The 22,330-nt window shown below is 40.6% G+C and overlaps 1 protein-coding gene across 4 annotated transcripts in view; it reads right to left on the bottom strand.

The window, feature by feature from the left end:
• Positions 1 to 22,330, bottom strand: part of LOC106090878 (probable nuclear hormone receptor HR38) — a 192,881-nt gene that overhangs the window by 4,679 nt on the left and 165,872 nt on the right. For all 4 annotated transcript variants that reach the window (XM_059364824.1, XM_059364825.1, XM_059364826.1 and 1 more), the window contains 2 exons: positions 9,462 to 10,063; positions 2,365 to 3,720 (listed from right to left, as the gene is read on the bottom strand). In XM_059364824.1, coding sequence (XP_059220807.1) covers positions 2,365 to 3,720; positions 9,462 to 10,063 — 1,958 coding nt within the window. The remainder of the gene's footprint in view (positions 1 to 2,364; positions 3,721 to 9,461; positions 10,064 to 22,330) is intronic.

The following is a 22,330-nucleotide window of genomic DNA, read 5'->3' as shown; positions in this document are numbered from 1 at the left end:
GATAATAATTGCGACCTCTAGGGGTCAAGAAGTCAAGATCCCAGATCTGTTTATATGACAGCTATATCAGGTTATGGACCGATTTCAACCATACTTGGCACAGTTATTGGATATCATAACGAAATATTTCGTGCAAAATTTCATTTCAATCGGATGAGAATTGCGCACTCTAGAGGCTCAAGAAGTCAAGACCCAAGATCGGTTTATATGGCAGCTATATCAGGTTATGGGCCGATTTGAACCATACTTGGCACAGTTGTTGGATATAATAAAAAAACACGTCGTGCAAAATTTCATTTTAATCGGATAAGAATTGCGCACTCTAGAGGCTCAAGAAGTCGAGACCCAAGATCGGTTTATATGGCAGCTATATCAGGTTATGGACCGACTTCAACCATACTTGGCACAGTTGTTGGATATAATAAAAAATAAAAAAACACGTCGTGCAAAATTTCATTCCAATCGGATAAGAATTGCGCCTTCTAGAGGCTCAAGATGTCAAGACCCAAGATCGGTTTATATGGCAGCTATATCAAAACATGGACCGATATGGCCCATTTACAATACCAACCGACCTACACTAATAAGAAGTATTTGTGCAAAATTTCAAGCGGCTAGCTTTACTCCTTCGGAAGTTAGCGTGCTTTCGACAGACAGACGGACGGACGGACGGACGGACGGACGGACGGACGGACGGACGGACGGACGGACGGACAGACGGACGGACATGGCTAGATCGACATAAAATGTCACGACGATCAAGAATATATATACTTTATGGGGTCTCAGACGAATATTTCGAGTAGTTACAAACAGAATGACGAAATTAGTATACCCCCCATCTTATGGTGGAGGGTATAAAAAAATTGTTGTAAGCATGGAGAATGTTTAAGCCGATAGAAAGGTTAAAACAAATAGACTAGAACACTGAGTGTTTAAAAGCCATTGGGAGCTAAAGAATGCTGTCAAAAGATTAGCCTCAAGTTTACCGCCAAAACCACTAACATTTTCTACCTAGCACCATAGGATGTGGGTAACCAAATCTAAACCTCGAAATATTGAGACCGTATTAAGTATATATTCTTGATCGTCTTGATGTTCTGAATCGATCTAGCCATGTCTGCCTGTCAAAATCACGATAGCGTTCAAACAAATAAAGATATCTGCTTTAAATTTTGTCCAGATACTTCTTATCGATTAAGATCGTGGGAGATTGCAAATGGCCCATATCGGCTTAGATATGAATATAGCTCCCACATAAACCGATCTCCAGGGTTGACGTCTTGAGCCCCTAGAGACCTCAATTTTTATCCAATTTGTTTGAAATTTTACACGAGGGCTCGGGTTCAGACTTCTAGTATCAGTGCTGAGTATGATCCGAATCGGTCTTTAAACTGATGTAGATTCCATACAAACCGATACCCGGATTTGACTCTTGAGAACCTAGAAACCTTAGTTTCCATCATATTTGGTTAAAATTTGGCACAGAAACTTCCTTTCAGACGAATATCAGTCCCGTGAATGGTCTGAACCGGTCGAAAATTGATATGGACCCATATAAACCGATCCCGGATTTGACTTCTTGAGCTCCTAAAATTCTACGTTTTCATCTGATTTGGCTAAAACTTGTCACAAGGACTTCCGTACTGACCTCAAACATTATGGCCGAGTATGATCCGACTCGGTCTATAAACTGATATAGCCCCCATACTCTCCGGTTTTCATCCGATTTCCCTGAAACTTTGCACAAGGACTTCTCTTCTGACTTCCAACATCATTGCCGACTATGATTCGAATCGGTCAATAAACTGGTATACTCTCCATATAAACTGATTTCTGGATTTGACTTCTTGAGCCCCTAGAGCCCTCAATTGTTATCTAATTTGGCACAAGACTTCTGCAATGGCTTCCAACATGCCAAGTATGATCCGAATCGGTCCATATAGCCCCCATATTAACCGATCCTCGGATTTGACTTCTTGAGCTACTTGAAACCTCAATTTTCACCTGATTTGGCTGATATTTGACACAAAGACTTCTGCTATGACTTCCAGCGTCCAAGTATGATCCAAATCGGTCCTTATACTGACATAGGCCCCCGTAAATACCGGTTCCCCGATATGACTACTGCTATGGTCTTACCATAGCCACAACAATTTCCGATTTGATTGTTGTAAACTAACTCAAATACGAACTGAGTTAATGAAGTGACATTTAATGAAGTGACGTTTTTTTTTATTGACACTTGATTCGTTAGCCAACTCATGGCAATCAGCCCATTTCGAGAATTTGGTGAACGATCGAGTGACAAAAAGTTAGTGGTTTTGACAGCTAATTGCAATAAACTAAAAATTTTCTACTTACATTTGGTTGCGCTACTTGGTATTGATGATAGAAACTTTCTCCCGTTGAGGCAGCATTAAAATTTTGCGAGTTCTCATTGCCCGAACTGGAGCCATTGTTGTACTCATAGGACGAGGCTGAAGAACTTGAGGAGGCTGGTGTGGTGGTAGCATTGAAATGGCCATGATAGCTGAAGTTATTGGAATTCTGTTGGTGTGCGTGATGTTGGTGAGGGGCCTGCTGTTGTGATGTCTGTTGCGGATTGCCCATTAAACTATTGTGGCTGGATAATTGTTGCTGATGGCTGGGGTGTTGTTGCTGCTGCTGTTGCTGTTGTGGTGTTTGTTGGTGGTGCTGCTGTTGTTGCTGGTGATGATGATGATGCTGTTGCTGTTGCTGATGTTGTGTATGATGATGCGTGTGGGTCTGATTTAAAGCTGGCCCTCCTATACCTTCGGCCGATGATGTTGTTAACGGATAACAATCTTCATCCATTTTTATTTGCAATTCGCTTGTGGGAACTGTAGCACCACTGGGTGTTGTGCCGTATTTGAGCGAATAGGTCTCTTCAAAGCTGGGCAAAGACAAAGGCCCTTCCAGCGGTGATAATAGGGGATCTCCTCTACTGTGATGCTGATGTTGTTGTTGCTGCTGCTGCTGTTGCTGCTTCAAGGCTTGTCGTTCTTGTAGCGTATGCAAGGCTATCGCTGGATCACTGCTTGAACGCAAACTCAGCAGGCCCAGTTCTTGGGGAGTGGAGCGATCAAAGCACAATGACGATTGATCCCTTTCCGAGTTGGGTGTACTCACACTATGCTGTTCCGGTATGGAGGATAAACGCTTCTCACGCAGGCACGTTAGTTTTGTTAGGTTTTCCAGGGACGAGGTTATATCCTCGCTGCTACCTACCAGAGTTTCACACGACGAATGGAGATCTTGCAAATGGTTGTGATTGTGCGGTGTCGAGGAATCCGGTTCGCGACTGGTATGGCTGTCGAGTGTGGGCGAGAGCAGCGATTGATTGGAGTCGGTAGGAAAGAATAAATCGGACAATTGATTGAAGGTGTGATCAATGAGTTCCGAGTGTTCTGAGGTTGTGGTATCCGTTAGGTTTCCAATCAAATGATCCTCCGTGGCCACGGACAGTAAATGGGACGTTGAGTTGTTTGCCAATGCTGCAGAAGTTGCCGCGTGGTGATTATGCTGATGATGGTGATGGCCACCACTGTGATTGTGATGGTGATGATGATGGTGATGGTTGTGGTGATGGTGTATATGCTGCTGATGTTGCTGTTGTGCTACTGGATGGTGGTGTTGCTGTTGGTTGCTGGTTTGCGAGGAAAAGTTATCGAACGGAGAAAGAGAACCGAAAGTGTTCTGCAATGAAAGCCAGTTGTAAAAAGACTAAATTAAAAAAAATATCTCTCATATGAACGCAGTGCAAAACATGGGATTTTGGTTAACCCATGTAACTTTTAAGGAGGAGTTGTTTACATTAGCCATGCGCGCTTTTTTTTATAGATTTGTACATTTGGCGAATGGGTAACTAAATATGATTGGCAGTTATTGTCTGTCCGTCTGGGTGTCTCTCTGTTGGCAAACGCCTGCCATTCGTTTTCTCAACAACCACAATGTTGAGTGGTTCTTCTTCATTGTTATGAATGTTTTATACGCCTTTAAAGGCTGCTTACATAAATACTAGGACCATGGATAATGTTTTGGTGTTGATGATTTTAAAATTTCAACCCCCATTATTAAGAATTTTCCCGTTTACTTAGTGGCGATTAAACATTCAAAGGTGTTTTTTTTCTAATGTGGTACTCTTGGAAGTTGTTTGTTTTGGTTAGGTGATAATTTGTTGATTGGTTGCGGTTAATTGTCTTTTGTAGTCGTCATTGTCATTGTTGCATCTCCCATCGAGGTGTCATCTCTTCCCAATGCGAATGCAATTAGCAAGCCATTGTTGTGGCTGTTTTCTAGCTTCATTATGAGGAGTTAAAGAAAATTTCGCACATTGTTATTGCTTGGCGTTTTTGAAACTTTATGTTTGTTTTTTTTTGTTATGGAAAATATTTATTTTGACACTTCGGAAATTGAGTTAAATATTTATACTTTACACCACTACTGTGGTACAGGGTATTATAAGTTTGTGCATTTGTATGAGAATAGTTAAACACTTAAAATCTCCTTTTGATCAACAGCGGAGATAGTTGTCCTTCTACCTGTGCATTTTTTGTGGTCAAGGTACAGATCGCACTTGTTGTAAAAAATAATTTTTATGGCCCAAGGACAAATGCTATTGATTTTGAAACATCAATTGCATAAATCTTATTCTGTGCTACTAGGGTTGCCCAAAAAGTAATTGCGGATTTTTCATACAGTCGGCGTTGACAATTTTTTTCACAGCTTGTGACTCTGTAATTGAATTTTTTCTTCTGTCAGTTATCAGCTGTTACTTTTAGCTTGCTTTAGAATAAAAGTGTAAAGAAAGTATATTTGATTAAAGTTCATTCTAAGTTTTATTAAAAATGCATTTACTTTCTTTTAAAAAATCCGCATTTACTTTTTGGGCAACCCAATATTAACAACCTTTAACATAAGATTTCTGCAGTTCATCTTGTTGCTGAATGTCTGAACTAAGCCTTTCTGAAATCATATTAAGAATGAGTATCTTCTCATAACACAAAACAGTCTTGCTGAAGCCCGGAACAGAAAATGCTTAGAAAGGAGAGCTCTAGGTTTAAATAAGGCTAAGGGAAAGAAAATGGCAGGGGAAGATAACACTGTGGGTAGGTTCGGAGGTGCAGGTAATCAAAGATACGTTCTTGGGCGAAATTCTGTGGAGAGTTTCAATGCTAGTGATGCCTCCAAGTTGCACAAAGTACTTTATAAAGAAGGGCGTGCCAGGATCCTTACATTTGTGAGGTACTATGCCATGTAAAGCGTGCTAAGTTCGGCCGGGTCGAATCTTATACACCCTCCACCATGGATCGCATTTGTCAAGTTCTTTGCTCGATATCTCTTTATGGGCATACAAAGGATAATGACTAAGAATTGTTATGCAAAATTTCAGCCAAATCGGATAAGAATTGCACCCTGTTACCACAGTAACAGAAGAAGGAAGATGCCTTCTAGTTCCTACCATTGAACCATCCAGATCGCTTTAAAAAGCCCAACAACTTGCGAACGTTCACATCCGCTAAATCAGACAGGTTCTTAAAGAAATGAGAACCTAAAGTGGAACTCCTTCCGATTACCAGAGCGGGTCACACACGCAGAAGGTTTCTACAGTCGCTTATTCTTTGATGTCTTCACAGCTTCTGCAAAAGTCGTTGACGGGCACAATTACTGAGACGTATGATCTAGTCAGTAACAGCAAAGCGGTAGACCTCTTCAAGTCTAGATTAGGCTACATAGTTTTGGAATGCCCACAGCCCCCTCTTTGTGACCATCTATCATTTATTGCCTTCGAGCCTGATCTCGAAATCTTAGCTTACATGTCGTTAGAGCCATGCCCACAGATTTCAGTTTCCCTGGAATGTGTAGGGTAGTTCCTAGTCTCGCAAGCTCGTCCCCTTTACAATTCCCTGGGATATATATATCATTTCACCACTTCCTTAATTGCAAAGAACTTCGCTTGATACACACTGCAGTGGTCGGGTAACTTTTTCGATATGACCAAATCCAAATCTTTAGATTACCCAAATGCCCACCTTGTCGTCTAGTTTAGAACCATCCGTGTAGAAATCTATGTAACTTCTATTACCAGGGATATTGTAGTTCCAACCGGTTCTATCAGGAGTAGTGGTACAGTACTTTTTGTCAAAAAGCTTCTCAGGATGGGTGTAATCCATACTGCCTGGAACATTGGACATTGTATCAAAGATAACACAGTGTCCGTAGCCGAAACATGACCAAAGATAAGCACCCTTAGCTTAACGGTCGTGGTCGCTGCTATTTGTCTAGCCACAATGTCCAGGGACATAAGATGTAGCATTAAATTCAGTGCATCAGATGGTGTCGTTCTCAGTGCGGCTGTGATGCTAACACACAAACAAGCCATCCTTTAGATCCATTTGAGCATTGAACAGTAGGTGGACTTTTGAAGCGCCTTCCACCAGACCACAACACCATATAGCATTAAAGGTCTAACAACTGCAGTATATACCCAATGCATGACGCGCGGTCTAAACCTCTAACTTTTGCCAATGGCTCTCATGCAGGTGTATGGGGCAAGAGTTGCCTTTCTTGCCCTCACCAAAATGTTGGATTTGAAGTTCCTCAAGCGGCTTAAGAAGTGAAGATCCGAGATCGGTTTATATGGGAGCTATATCAGGCAATGAACCGTTTTGAGCCACATTTGGTACCGTTGTTGATGGTCAAAGCAAAACTTGCTTGCTAAATTTCAGCCAAATCGAATATTAATTGCGCCCTCTAGAGGCGCACGAAGTCAAGATCCGAGATCAGATTATACGGAAACTATATTACGGTATGAAGCGATTTAGACCATACTTGGAGCGGTAATTAGAAGTTAGAACAAAACACTTCGTGCAAAATTTCAGCCAAATTGGGTAATAATTGCGCCCTCTAGTGGCTCACAAAGTCAAGATACGAAATCGGTTTATATGGGAGCTATATCACGTTATGAACCGATATAGATCATACTGGGTACAGTTTTTATTGATCAATCCGAAATTTCATCAAAATCGGATGATAATTGTGCCCTCTAGAGGCTCAAGAAGTCAAAAATTAAGATCCGTTTTAATGGGAGCTATATCAGGTAATAAACCGATTTGGACCATACTGAGCACAGTTGTTGATGGTACAACCAAAATACTTTATTCAAAATTTCAGCCAAATTGGATAATAATTGCGCCCTCTAGCGGCTCAAGATGTCAAGATCCTAGACTGGTATATATGGCAGCTATATCAAGCTATGAATCGATTTGAAACATACTTAGCACAGTAGTTGACAGTCATAATAAAATCGGATAAGAATTGCGCCCTCTAGTGGCTCAAGAAGTCAAGATCCAAGATCGGTTTATAAGGCAGCTATATCAAAATATGGGCCGATATAGCCCATTTACAATCCAAACCGACTCACACTTGTAGGAAGTATTGGTGAAAAAGTTAAAGCGGCTAGCTTTACTCCTTCGAAAGATAGCGTGCTTTCGACAGACGGACGGACAGGATTAAATGGTACGAGATGGTGATACACATCCCCTGTTGAAGGAGTACAGCACGACCTTCTTGTATATCGAAGGAGCATTTAACAACATGAAGATAGGATCGATAAATGCTCTCCGGCCGTAGGGAATCCGCCTAAATATTTCCCAATGGACAACAACACTATCTATACAATCTTGGGAGATAGTTTGGTCAGAATTCGGGTGATAAGAAGAACTTCTCAAGGGGGAGTATTCCCGTCGATTATCTGAAACATGGTGACATGGTCGAACATACGATGGGCATGGAGAATGGTCTTTATCCCCAAGGGAAATAGTTATGAGCATGAAAGAGGAAAAACTTCCGGGGGGCATACCGTCGGTGGGGACGGTCCTCCACTACATGGTGCGAGATGTTGAGACATATCTCCGCTTGAAAGATATTCCTTGCGGATATCTAAGGGGCATTTAACGGCGTAGGGATACGGTTGATGGACGCTTGTTCCGACAGCAAGTGATTCCATCTAAATATCTCTCAATTAACGAATAACAAACTATTCGGCAGGATTGTCAATGCAAACGTGGGGGACAGTTTGGTCAGAAGTTGGATGACAAAGGGAAAAACTAAAGGAGGAGTGTTCTTGCCTATTCTCTAAAACATGATGATAAACGCAGGCCTATTCGATCTCAACAGGGATGTTTCGAAATTCTTGCATATGCGGAAGATGTCGTGCTGTCAATCCAAGGCAAGTTTCTTTCGAGTTGGTCTAGGAGAAATGGGTTAAGGCAAATTTAACAAAAATGGGGCTTGTGTTTTCCGTTTATTTAAGATCCTGGGTTTTTGAAATTCCCACTCTGGAAGGTAATATTCAGCAGTATTCGAAGGAGATGAAATAAAACTGTTTACTCCTCGATTTGTCCTTAAAGATGTATAGGGAGGAAAGAAGTTAAAAGGCATTATGCGCTCTTTACTCCTACAGGAGCATGTTCGGTTGGAAGTGTGGAGTTGGCCCAATATTATTTACTTGACCATGGTGAGATCTGTGACATATGGGTCACTGATATGGTGGAAGACTTTGGATAGTAAAGGGTGATTTTTTTGAGGTTAGGATTTTCATGCATTAGTATTTGACAGATCACGTGGGATTTCAGACATGGTGTCAAAGAGAAAGATGCTCAGTATGCTTTGACATTTCATCATGAATAGACTTACTAACGAGCAACGCTTGCAAATTATTGAATTTTATTACCAAAATCAGTGTTCGGTTCGAAATGTGTTCATTCACCGTAACGTTGCGTCCAACAGCATCTTTGAAAAAATACGGTCCAATGATTCCACCAGCGTACAAACCACACCAAACAGTGCATTTTTCGGGATGCATGGGCAGTTCTTGAACGGCTTCTGGTTGCTCTTCACTCCAAATGCGGCAATTTTGCTTATTTACGTAGCCATTCAACCAGAAATGAGCCTCATCGCTGAACAAAATTTGTCAAAATTTGAACACATTTCGAACCGAACACTGATTTTGGTAATAAAATTCAATGATTTGCAAGCGTTGCTCGTTAGTAAGTCTATTCATGATGAAATGTCAAAGCATACTGAGCATCTTTCTCTTTGACACCATGTCTGAAATCCCACGTGATCTGTCAAATACTAATGCATGAAAATCCTAACCTCAAAAAAATCACCCTTTAGTACTCGCACTAAAAGTTTGAGGATGAGGGAGCTTGGCATGGTAAAGAAGGAACACTACAGCCATGCATGCTATAAATGCGGAGAAAGATCCCTGACTACCTGCATTTTTTCTCAGGGTACCCTGAGACATGTTCATGAAATTTGTTTCCATTCTTTCATGGGAAATATTGGATTTATTTTCCTATTCTCAAATCTGATCTGGTTTCATTTTACACTGAAATGAAATGTAAGAACACAGCAGGAAGGTGGCTACTTACATTTGGTTGCAATAGTAACATGCTTGTGGTAACGTTGGTTGGCCGCGTCTTCGTATGATCGTTGCAGGTTGTGATTGTTGGTCTATTTGAGGAGGGTCTGGCCGCTGATCCTGATGTTGGTACTGTTGCTGCTGTTGCAGCTGCGGCAGCAGATGCTGTTGATGTTGAGGCTGGGCTGGCTGATGTTTGTCCTGCTATTGCTATGGAATCGGTGTCCGTTTGCTTTTCGGTTTTTATATGAAGAGCTTTATGGCTACGTTGATGATGGCTACAGTTGATGCTGTGGCCGCCACTATTGCTGGGTATTGTGGTTGAGCTTGAGTTGGATGTTGCGGTGTTGTTGTTGTTGTTGGTGTTTGTTACAGCCGTGTTTGCGTTTGTTGTTATTGCTGAGATCTTCGGTGGTGTTGTTATAGTTGTTGTTGCAGTTGTTGTCGCTTTACTGTTTGTTGTACTATCACTACTATTTGCTAGGGTTGCCGGTGTTGCCTTTGCTGCTGGTGTTGCTGCGCTCACACCAGTGGGTGTTATTGGCGGTTGCGGAGCTGGCTGTGGTGCTGCACGTTCTTCTTGTAAATTGGCGCTGGTGTTAAATGCTGCACCTGTAAGAGACCATAAAAAACAAGCCGAACAACAGCCATCAGTCCAATGAAGTTATAAAACAAGTGTGTCTTTGAGCAAATCTTTGTTTAGCCCCCAACTTTTTTTGAGCCATTCTGGCTGATTTTTTTCATTCCAGGGAATCTCTTGGAAATGAGGGGTTTGCTTGGCTTCTTGGCAAAAGATTTGCTCAACGATTTTGGCATTTGAAAGACAACAACAACAAGAAAACACAAGAGAATCTTAAATGTTATTAATTTATGCGATTAGTTATGGTTGTTGTACCGCAACATACATACACATGCAACGCAAACCAAGCCAAGCGAATAAGGAAAACGAAAATTTAATGAGTTTTTTTTTTCTTCTTCTAAATACAAATAACAAAACATTAAACAAGAAATAATACAAGAACGATACCTTGGAGACTAATAATGACATTTAGATTAAATTCAATTGAGGATTTTAACCCCCTCCTCCCCATGCAGTTTGTTTGTTAGGAATTCATTCGTCGATGCGCTGTGATGGAGGTGACCCCATGCTGGGTGGTGGAGGTGATTTGTTTGCGGTGAGTCTCTCCCCCAGCTGTCGGCTAGTCTGTCCGGAGGCGGAGTTATGCATTTTAAATTTGAAAGTGAACTTTTCCAGAAAAGTTGAGATTGGTTGTGTGGAATAATGTTATGCTTAGTATGCCAGATATGGCGGAACAAATTTCAAATCTTCCAATCAGACAAAAGATTTGCCATGCAGGTGGGGGACAAGTGGAGGTTGGGTATTTTCTATTCACTAAGCCATACCTCTAAATGGTTTTTTGTTTTGAGGGATATTTGTCTTAGAAACCTGTGTAAAGGTCTTTTTCATATTTCCCTAGCTGTGGGGGCATCTGGAAATGGGTGTTGCCCAAGGTATTACATTAAGTATATAAGTCTTACTATTTCAATTATGGTAAAGAAAAATATGCTTATTTAATTATGGAAAAACCAATAAGGAAGGGCAAAAGTCGGGCGGTGCCGACCCTACACCTACCCTATAAGTACAATGTGGGAGCTATTACGAATTCTGAACCAATTTTGATGGACCTCGGCGATCAAATATATGTCAAACAGTAATAACTGCGGTTGACAAATGACAACATTTTTGCAAATTACCCAAAATTTGACGAACATATGTATGGGAGTCATATCTAATTCTGAATTGATTTCAAGCAAACTTCTCAGATAATGTGTTAGTCGTCGAGGAAAGCGTGGTGGAAAATTTTGGAAAGATTGGTTAAATAATGCGCTTGCAGCGGCTCTTGGGATGAAAATCTGGCGATATACATATATGAGAGCTATGTCAAAATCCAAGCCGATTTCTATGAAATTCGTCATTAATATCGAGAGTCATAAGAAAATCCTTCCTGCCAAATGTCGAGAGAATCGGTTAACAAAAGACCATTTTATTGCAATATTACTGCAAATCGGACGAACATATATATGGGAGCTATATCTAAAACTGAACCGATTTCGAGCAAACTTATCAGATACTGTTACAGTCGTCGAAGAAAGTGTTGTATGAAGTTTTGGGAAGATTGGTCAATAAATGCGCTTGCTCTAGGTGTAAATATATATATATATATATATATATATATATATATATATATATATATATATATATGAGAGCTATATCTAAATCTGAACCGATTTCCATGAAATTCAACGGTAATGTCGAGAGTCAAGAGAAAATCCTTCCTAACAAATTTCAAAAGAATCGGTTAACAAATGGCCATTTTATTGCATTATTACTGCAAATCGGACGAATATATACATGGGAGCCATATCCAAATCTGAACCGATTTCTATGAAATTAACCGGCAATATTGGGAGTCATAAGAAAATCCTTTCTGCCAAATTTCGAGAGAATCGGTTAACAAATGACCATTTTATTGCAGTATTACTGCAAATCGGACGACCATATATATGAGAGCTATATCCAAATCTGAATCGATTTTTTTCCAATTTCAATAGGCTTCGTCTCTAGGCCGAAAAACATGCTCATACCAAATTTGAAGACAATCGGATGAAAAGTGCGCTCTGTACTTTGTACACAAATTAACATGGACAGACAGACAGACGGACATAGCTAAATCGAATCAGAAAGTGATTCTGAGTCGATCGGTACACTTATCAATGGGTCTATCTTTCTTTCTTAGTTATAATACCCTGTACCACAGTAGTGGTGTAGGGTATAACAAGTAAAAGCGTGCTAAGTTTGGCCGGGCCAAATCTTGGGAACCCACCACCAAGGGTTCTGCTAAAATATAGGAACTATAGCTATAGACCTACTTGGACCGTACTTGGTTGTTGAAAGTCATAACAAAACACTATGTGCCACTATCAGCCAAATCGGACAAAAATTGCGGCTTCCAGGGGCCGAAGAAGAAGTCAAATTGGGAGATCTGTTTATATGGGAGCTATATCAGGTTATGGACCGATTAGCCTTCTAACGATACGGATCTTCCCATAAGATTTTCGTTGTTCTACCTAGTGTTTGTTTCACTGTTCTACAGTTCTGCATGCACTTTAATCGCCCACACCCTTAACTCGAATGGCGTCGCCCCGAAAGGCTTCGTTACTCTCCTTCTTACACTCTAAAACTGTTCATGACCTTTTCGCCCTGGTTGTTATGGGCCTCGACATCCTCTTATTAACACCATACTACCTCACACATTCCGTGATCGCCCGGATCTTCACGTACAGAACCGAATTGTAAACAGACAGTCGGAAACAGATCTCAGTCCCTGGGTTCTCAATGTGGACCCCCAGGCCCACTTCCAGATGACAATACCAGATTTCCGTTAAACCAATGTTATGCCGCTGGCATTAGTGCCCCGCACTCGACCTCAAGTGTCGTCTCAGATATGCGATTCGAAGTCTCTTCCATTCTTTCTAGGTTTCCTAGACAATATCACGATTGTGTGCCCTGATTTTATCCTTCCATTCACCCACCGCCCTAAGTCTAATATAGCAGCAGTGGTTGCCCCGCTCTTAATTTGTATGTCTATGAGTCAGATATCTAGAATTGTCTCCAGTGCCCTAGTGGGCGTGGCCCTCATTGCTCCGCCTATGCCAAGACAAGATATTCTCTGAATCTGTTGAATTATCCTTTTGTTGCACTTTTTCTCCATCGAATTACTGCTCCTGTAAGTAAGCTCCTGTAGAGCCAATGGACTATACTCGAATTCAGGCCCCATTTGAAGCCTGTATCTAGAAAGTGCTCAACCCCTTTGAGTCTTCTCGGTACGCTCCTAAATGTTCAGTTTTCTGTCCAAGACCACTCCTAAGTATTTCACCTTGCCCGATATCAATATCGTTCTGTTGAGGAAACGTGGTGGGTAAAATTGGTCCACCTTAGTCTTCCTTGGGATCAGCAGAATTTAGTCTTCTTTGGGTTAATGGCATTAAGACCCCAGAGTCTAGCCCAGTCATATGCCATCTCCTGACCTTGTTATAAGTCAATTTTGGTTGGTTTTGTGGCATAGGGCGTTCTCCCAGGTTATATGACTTCAAAGTTGTATACCGGTTTCGTGTTTTTAGGATGCGAAAACGTTGCAAACAAAATTTCGCTTTACATTGGTGTGTGGTCCAAATATATACCTATCTCCTGATCTTCTTGATCAAAGAACCAGAGGGTTCGGACCCGATAGCCCCCCCCCCCCCCCCCCCCCGTGGCTACGTCTCTGGTACTCAATACAACTAAAATGCTATTGTATTCCTAATCGCATTTTTTTTTTGTAAACAATTTTAAAAATATTCTCCACAAGTACCGAATGGGAGGGAAAGCCCTACTTCAGATATTGATTGCTGGAATATGTATCAACGGTTTGTTCAGGGAATTCAAAACAATATTTTCCTATGCTACCCTATCTAAAAAGTAAAATAAAATCAATCCCTGTTAATCATTGCGAGTACCACATACAAATTGAAATGTTCGCCACAATTTTCGTTTCAAATTCTTTTCAAAAAAATGTGGTGAATTTATACTCGAGTTGATTTGTTATGTTAGAAATTTTAGCATGGAATTTAATGATTTTATTACATGCGTTTTAATTGCGGCGACGTGTATGTATATCCTGACCTAGTCTCTTCCACTCTAGAGTACAAAAAGTTGTACACAAATGATTGATTATAATCCCATAATTGTACGATTGCCAAATTTGGCAAATCAAATTTGATTAATTTTGTTATTTTATATGACGGCGATTAAATGCAAAAATCATTGCAATACAGCTCCACACAGCCACACACGCACACACACTCACACGTATACTTAATAGCATGCACGCATGTGCAGTGTGCAATAAGCCGCCCAAATTATGCACTACAACTGCGGACAAAAACTCATTCAAGTGTGTCTAAATATTTTTTAAATACGCGCCACGCCATGCCACTAGTTGCTCAATTCGATGACGGGAATCATACTTAATTTTTTTTTTCCTTCTTCATCTTCTGTTTTTGTTTTTCTTTGCACAATTCCACTTCTTCTTCTGCAGTTCCATTGAAAAATTGGCAAACTGTATATTTCCGTTTGGGCGTTACGGCAACATTCATTATCAACAGGCTTTGGAGAGCTACAGTGTGGTGTTGTGTTAATGTCCATGCCTTGGGGGCAACTCTGGGTCTGGTTCCATCAGCTGTCGACCGGCCACAAGTTGCTCACCTACATTTTCATAGATTTTCGAGTAGAGCTGCTGGAATCTAACAAGGTACAAAGCCGGCCGGTGGGTTGGCGGTTTTTGTTGGTCGGATGGTCGGTCATTGCTTCAATTGCTGTTGGTCCGGTCGAAAGATCATGTTCTTGCTGTTGTTGTTGTTGCTGTTGCTGTTGCCATATCCAACACCCAGTGTGTCACTGTTGTTGATGATGTCTTGCGCGACGTCTGTTATAAACGCAATGTAATTGCAGACGTTTACCAAACACTTGCACTGATGAATGACGCGCATTGTCGATGATAATGACAACGCAATGTGTGAGTGGTTGTATGAGCCGCCTGACGAGGGGTATACACCTTGGCAACAATATTGACAAAGGAATAAAGCTAATGGAATACTAGCCAAACATTGGGATGTCACAAAGAATATGCCTATGAGGTCCGGCTTAAACCCATTTGAGCGGTTACTCCACAACTTTTATAAATTTTCAACAAAATATCAAAATTTTTACTCTTGAAATGCCGACTAAATCAAAATCCATGCTATTCACCCTAATAAATAAAATTTCAACAGTACATTGCAGGTTATAAATGAATTGCACTGCAGGGGTATACGCCTTGGCAACAATATTGACAAAGGAATAATGGAATACTAGCCAAACATTGGGATGTCACAAAGAATATGCCTATGAGGTCCGGCTTAAACCCATTTGAGCAGATACTCCACAAATTTCATAAATTTTCGACAAAATATCTAAATTTTTACTCTTGAAATGCCGACTAAATCAAAATCCAAGCTATCCACCCTAATAAATAAAATTTCAACAGTACATTGTAGGTTATAAATGAATTGCACTTGAGGACAGACAAATCCACATAATAGAGATGTACTAATTGCACTCCATGTGAGCTAAAGTTAATGTCCGATGGTTATCTTAATTGCTGGCCATCAATTATTGGGTATTTTGTTCTGCGTGTAAGAAAAAGCAGGAGATTTTGAAATTCTCTGTGATGAAATAGGCAATTCTTTAAAGAAGATTTATTACGGGCATTAATTATTATGACGGAAAATCTTTGACTTAATGTGTCCTCGAACCTAGTGAACAGGGAGCTAACGATGATGAACCACAACCGACTCCCAAGAAGATCATTTACTGCAGGTCCCCATTTTGTGGGGTAGTACCAACATTAATGAGCGGGGCCAAGCCCTGGCAGAGTTCTTGAATACTAATAACTCTTAATATGGGTAACACCGCTTCCTTTGTTATAGACATAGGGAGGAGATTTCAGATGTGACAATATGTGCGGAAAATCTAATCGATGAGATTCAGGAACTGAGGACCTCCATGGAGTACATTACGTTTATAATGGCACGGTCAGCGACGAATCCGATAAAGGTGAAAACCAACTGGAAAAAATTCGGATGACTACTTAGGGGCCACCGTAGCGCAGAGGTTAGCATGTCCGCCTATGACGCTGAACGCCTGGGTTCGAATCCTGGCGAGGCCATCAGAAAAATTGTTCAGCGGTGGTTTTCCCCTCCCAATGCTGGCAACATTTGTGAGGTACTATGCCATGTTAAACTTCTCCAAAGAGGTGTCGCACTGCGGCACGCCGTTCGGACTCGGCTATAAAAAGGAGGCCCCTTAGCATTGAGCTTAAATTTGTATCGGAATGTTCATGAGCAAAACTTGCATACAACTGGGTTAGACCCAGGGGTTTCAATGTTAACACAGAGAAAACTGAAATCTGCCTGTTCACGAGATCAATAGATCAATTTCGATATCTGAAAAAATCAAATACTTAGGAGTGATCTTTGACAGGCGGGGTAATGAGGACTACGCCCAGCGGGGCACTGGAGACTATTCTAGATATCCGACCCATAAACATAGAGATTATGTGTGAGTTAGCCACCTCGTCTATTAGACTTAGTGCGATGGAAGAATGAATAGATGATTGTTGCAGGTCGCACCACCGCGGTGTAGTCCAGAATAGGAGGCGATAGGAGTCCTGGAAGGAATGGAAGAGGTTTCCGATCGGATACCTGAGACGACATTTGAGGTCGAGTGCGAAGCACTGCTGCCAGTGGCACAGTCTTGGATTGATGGAACTCTGGTAATGCCATGTGGATGTTCATACTACAGAGATCGATCAAAACTAAAGGGCAGAGTGGGCCGGTGGTCTACATTGAGAACCCAGGGAGTGATATTTGGTTTCAACTGCCTGACCACAATACGGTCCTTCAGGCGGAGATCCGGCGATCACGGAATGCGTGAGGTGGTATGATGTTAAAGCGATGAAATCGAGTGTGACCATCCTTTCGCACAGTAAACTGGCCATCAGGACATCGAGTGTGACCATCCTGGCCATCAGGGCTGCAGCAACCAGGACTGTAAGGTCATGAACTGTCTTGGAGTCTAAGAATGGGATTAACGCCTTCTCTGAGAATGGCAAGTTCCGCATAGTTTGGTTGCCGGACCAAAGCGGAGTAAGGGGAAATGAAAGAGCAAACGATTTGACAGTGAAGGCTAGAGGACTACCGTCAAAAACTTGGTTAACCCGAAGCCTTTCGTGTCGACAAGGAGCCTCCTTTTTCTTTGACGAATCCAAACGGCGTGCCACGGTGCGATACCTCTTTGGAAAGAGGTTCTTACATGGCATAGTACCTCACAAATGTTGCCAACATTAGGAGGGGAAACCCAGGTCCAGAACCCGGGCGTTCAGCGTCATAGGCGGACATGCTTACGTCTGCGCTATGGTGGCCTCCTCGACGCAGTCTGAGTTAAGGGCGTGGGCGACGAAAGCGCATGCAACACTGTGGAACAGTTAAACGGTCGGTAGGACGTCGAGAACGCTATGGGGAGATCTGGATCGTGAGAAAGGAGGTAAAAAGGAGGTCAGAAAAACCTTCGATATAATAACCCGAGGCCTTTTGTGGCGACGCAGTCTGGGTCACAGTTCAAAATTTCAGCCAAACCGGATAATAATTGCGTCCTGCTGAGGCTCAAGAAGTACAATCGGGTGATCGGTTTATATGGAAGCTATACCAGGTTGCAGATTCAATCTGGTCATACATAGCACGTGTATTGGAGGTCATAGAAGAAGTCATTGTGCAAAATTTCATCCAAATCAGACAAGATCTGCGCCCTCTAGCGCCTTAATAAGTGCAACTTGGAGGTCGGACTGTATGGGAGATTTATCAGGTTTTAGACCGATTCGGACCATACTTGGCACATTTGTTGTGTGTTATGGAAAAGGTCACAGTACAAAATTTAAGCTAAATCGGATGACAATGGCGCTCTCTAGAGGCTCAAAAAGTTAAATTTGGAGATCGTAATATATGGAAGTTAAGTCAGGTTCTAGAACGATTCAGGCCATACTTAACTCGTAACTTGAAGGTTATAGATGAAGGCGCCTTCTAGAGACTCAAGAAGTCAAATCGGTATATGTGTCAGCTATATCAAAACATGCACCGATTTGGCCCATTTACAATCCCAATTGTCCTGACTGCTAATAAGAAGTTTTGTGTAAAATTTCAAGCATCTACACTGAAAAAAAAGTTGGCCTAAAATTTAATTTAAATTTGATAATGATGGATGTTGACTTTTTCAGCCTCTAGAGGGCGCAATTCTTATCCAATTTGTCTGAAATTTTGTGTGAGGTGTTTTGAAATGACTTCCAACAACTGTGCTAAGTATGTTTCAAATCGGTTCATAACCTCATATAGCTGCCATATAGACCAATCTCGGATCTTGACTTCTTGAGCCTATAGAGGACGCAATTATTTGGCTGGAATTTTTCATGAAGTGCTTTTTTTTTGATTTCTAACAACTGTACCAAGTGTTTTGATATGACTTCCAACAACGGTGCTAAGTATGTTTCAAATCGGTTCATAACCTCATATAGCTGCCTTCTTGAGCCTCTAGAGGATGCATTTATTTTCAGATTTGAGTGGAATTTTTCATGCAGTGGTTTGTTTTGATTTCCAACAACTGTGCCAAGTATGGTCTAAATCGGTTCACAACCTGATATAGATCGTATGGCTCAAGAAGTGCCAGTAGTGGGTGTAATTCTTAGCTGATTTGGCCGAACTGTTGTACAATATCTTCTCCTAGGACCCTCACATGTGTCAAATATGGTATGAATCGGTTAATAACCTAACATAGCTCCCATCTAAAATGATCTTCTGATTTTAATTCTTGAGGACCTATAGAACGTAATTCTTATCCATTTAGACTGAAAATTTTCACAATGGACTTTGTTATGTTCTTTAACAGCCAAACCAAGTACAGCCCTAATCGGTCCATAATCTGACATAGCTCCAATAGCATTACAACTCTTATCCATTATCCTTTGTTTGCCTATAAAGAGCTACCGGGGAAAGAATTTTGACAAATGCGTTCCATGGTGGAGGGATATAAGATTCCGCCCGGTCGAACTTAGCACGCTTTTACTTGTTTTAAGTTAATTGTTCATATATTCTATAAATTATAAGTTTTTCTTGGCAACGGGGACAAATGATCAAAGATCAAAGTGTTCCGTTCCGTTGTGCCCTAAGAAGATGACTTTGAGACGCCAAAAACCATGTTTAGCCAATATGTCTATCATACATCATTAGTTTCAAGCATCTTACTTAATGACTTTGCTCAAGACATGAGATACTTTAAGCAATTAAGTAACACCAGATGAGTGAGATGAGATGACGGCTAATAGTTTGGGCAGAATGTGTGATAAAATTTGATAGTCTACAACTAACTGGAATTTGGAGGGTATTGATGGTGCCGCGCAATGTCTTTGGCTGTATTCCTTGTGGCTACACACAACACAACACAACAAGTCTTTCTAATTAAGTCTTCAACTGAGGTTGTTGTTTATACGAATTTGGAAAATGTTTGCGTGCCAAACGCAATGCAATATAAACAAAAATACGAAAATATTGAAAATGAACACATCAAAGAAGAAAAAGAAACTAGAAAAGTATTGTCAAAAAAATAAATAAATATATGTACATGTAAAAATAACCAGGATTGCATTGGTGGCTAGTTACTATTGTTTTGGGTGAGGAGGTTTTGTAAGCACCGTGCATGGACTGATATCAACACCAAGGCTTAACACCATACGACAGCAATTATTGCTGTTAATGGCCAGCAGTGGGCGTTCGTTAATAGTCTTCCCCCTTTGGAGTTAATAAAGGCATATATGTTGCGATACAAATGAATCATTTTTAGTTTTGCCAAAAAAATAAGAAAAACAAACTCCCCACGAATTGCCAAAATAAAAAAAAGCTGCAAACGAAACTGCAGATGCTCATAGCTTTTGTGGCTCATTGCATTACATGCCATGCCATGGCATTGCCACAAATCACAGATCCAATTCCCATGCTGAGTTGCAGGGTTCAAAGTTTAGTGAGCATAACATGTGTTGCCATCGCCAGACATCACCACCATCGTCATCAGCAACATCCTCTGCATCATGCACATGATGTTGTTTTAACTTTTGCCGATACAGAAAACAAAATCCCATAAGACTTTAAATATGCAGTTTCGAAAATAAAGTTAACTATAAAAAAGGCATTTCTAATAATTCACACAGAAGATGGGTATTTTTGTAGAGAATTCAAAAAAGAAAATTAAAGCCTACCATAAGGCCATTAAAGACAAAACCTCCATATGACTTCCTAAAATTAAACATTCCTTTTTGGGAATTGCGTATTATTTTATTTTTTTAATGGCGCTTGAATAATCCCATGATTGCCTATTAAGTTTATATAAACTCTCAAGTCTAGGCTCTATTCTATTTCACCTGGCCATATGCAGGAATTTCATAATTTTTTTTTTTTTTTTTTTTTTTAATGCAGTTTTATTACGACTGAGTTTGCACTCATCTAGTAATTTAATGTTAACAATACATATTCAATACTAGAATAGTTAACCTAGTATATAACATTTTAATGAGAAGTAGTTCAATAACTATACTCTAATTGTGTACAATCAAGGGAGTTTATGTGGCTAAATCTAAGGGTAAAGTTCTTTGAAGTCGCCTTGTGCTGGAATAGTTGCTGACAATATTGTTCAAGTCACTGTTTATATGACTTTGTAGCTTGAGGACATGTTTTTGTGCGTTGATATGAATTTCTTCAGCGATGGTTTTTACTCCCAAGTCCCGATGCAGGTCATTGTTGCGTATGAACCAAGGGGCGTTTACCATAGTACGTAGTATTTTATTTTGGGTCTTCTGTATAATATCCACCTCCTTCTTTGCAGCACAGCCCCACAGCTGTATGCCGTAACACCATATAGGTTTAATTGTTTGATTGTAAATCAGCAGTTTATTTTTAAGTGATATTCTACTATCCACTAATATCCAGTATACTTGACTGAATTTCATTTTAACTTCTTTGTTCTTTATCTTCACATGTTCTTTCCATTTTAGTTTTGTATCTAGGGTCATGCCAAGATATTTTGCCTTATTCACGAAAGGTACCACAGTGCCATTTAGATAAAGTGGAGTTTGAAGTATCTGTTTATTTGTAAACACAATGTGCGTTGATTTACTTTCGTTTAAATGCATTCTCCATTTTTTCATCCAGCTTAAAATACTGGAAAGAATAACTTGGAGCTTGTTTGTGGCTTCTTTTTCAGTGTCCGCAGTGGTGAGGACCGCCGTATCATCAGCAAAGGTTGCAATGGTTGCATCAGGAGATGTTGGAATATCTCTCGTATATAAGAGGTATAGTATTGGGCCTAAGACACTCCCTTGTGGGACACCAGCTCGAATTGGCCTCAGATTTGAGTATTGGGTTTCAATTTTTACTCGAAAGTGGCGATGGGTTAAGTAGGAAGCCAGAATTTGATAATACTCATGTGGTAGATCATTATGTAGTTTGCACAAAAGCCCTTCATGCCAGACCTTATCAAATGCTTGCCCAACATCCAAAAATACTGTTGAACAAACGCGCTTATCTTCAATAGCTTTTTCTGCTACATCTACGATGCGGTGAACCTGTTGAATGGTTGAATGTGCAGTTCGAAATCCAAATTGATGGCTTGGGATGAGACGTCTATTTGTTATTAGTGGTACAAGTCTCTTTAAGAGCAGTTTTTCGAATATTTTCGACATAACAGGTAGCAGAGATATAGGCCGATATGAGGTTATTTGATGGTCTGGTTTGCCAGGTTTCGGGATTATAATAATTTCGGCTACTTTCCATTCTAGTGGAACATACTGCAGTCGGAAACATGCGTTTATAATAAATAATAGATTTTTTAGAGCTGTAGCTGGAAGATTTTTAAATATCTGTCCTGTTATTAAATCGTAACCAGGCGCTTTTTTAGCACTTATATCTTTTGCTATTACATTCTCCAACTCCCTTAGTGTGGCTGGTTTGATTGTGAGATGGTCCGATTTTTGGGTTTTGCTGGTACCTTCGTTATTAGATCTGTCTTCCAGTGGTTTAAATATATTATAGAAATGATCTGCAAATAATTCAGCTTTTTCATCAGCTTTACGAATCCATGTTCCATCGACGTTTTTGATTGGAGGCATTTTTGGTGAAGCTTGGTTGAATTGCTTCGTTGCTTTC

The sequence above is a fragment of the Stomoxys calcitrans genome, chromosome 3 (assembly GCF_963082655.1).
Source record: "Stomoxys calcitrans chromosome 3, idStoCalc2.1, whole genome shotgun sequence".
In the NCBI taxonomy this organism is placed as follows: domain Eukaryota; kingdom Metazoa; phylum Arthropoda; class Insecta; order Diptera; family Muscidae; genus Stomoxys; species Stomoxys calcitrans.
Note: the sequence above shows the minus strand (reverse complement) of the source record. Positions and strands in the feature narration are given on the sequence as shown.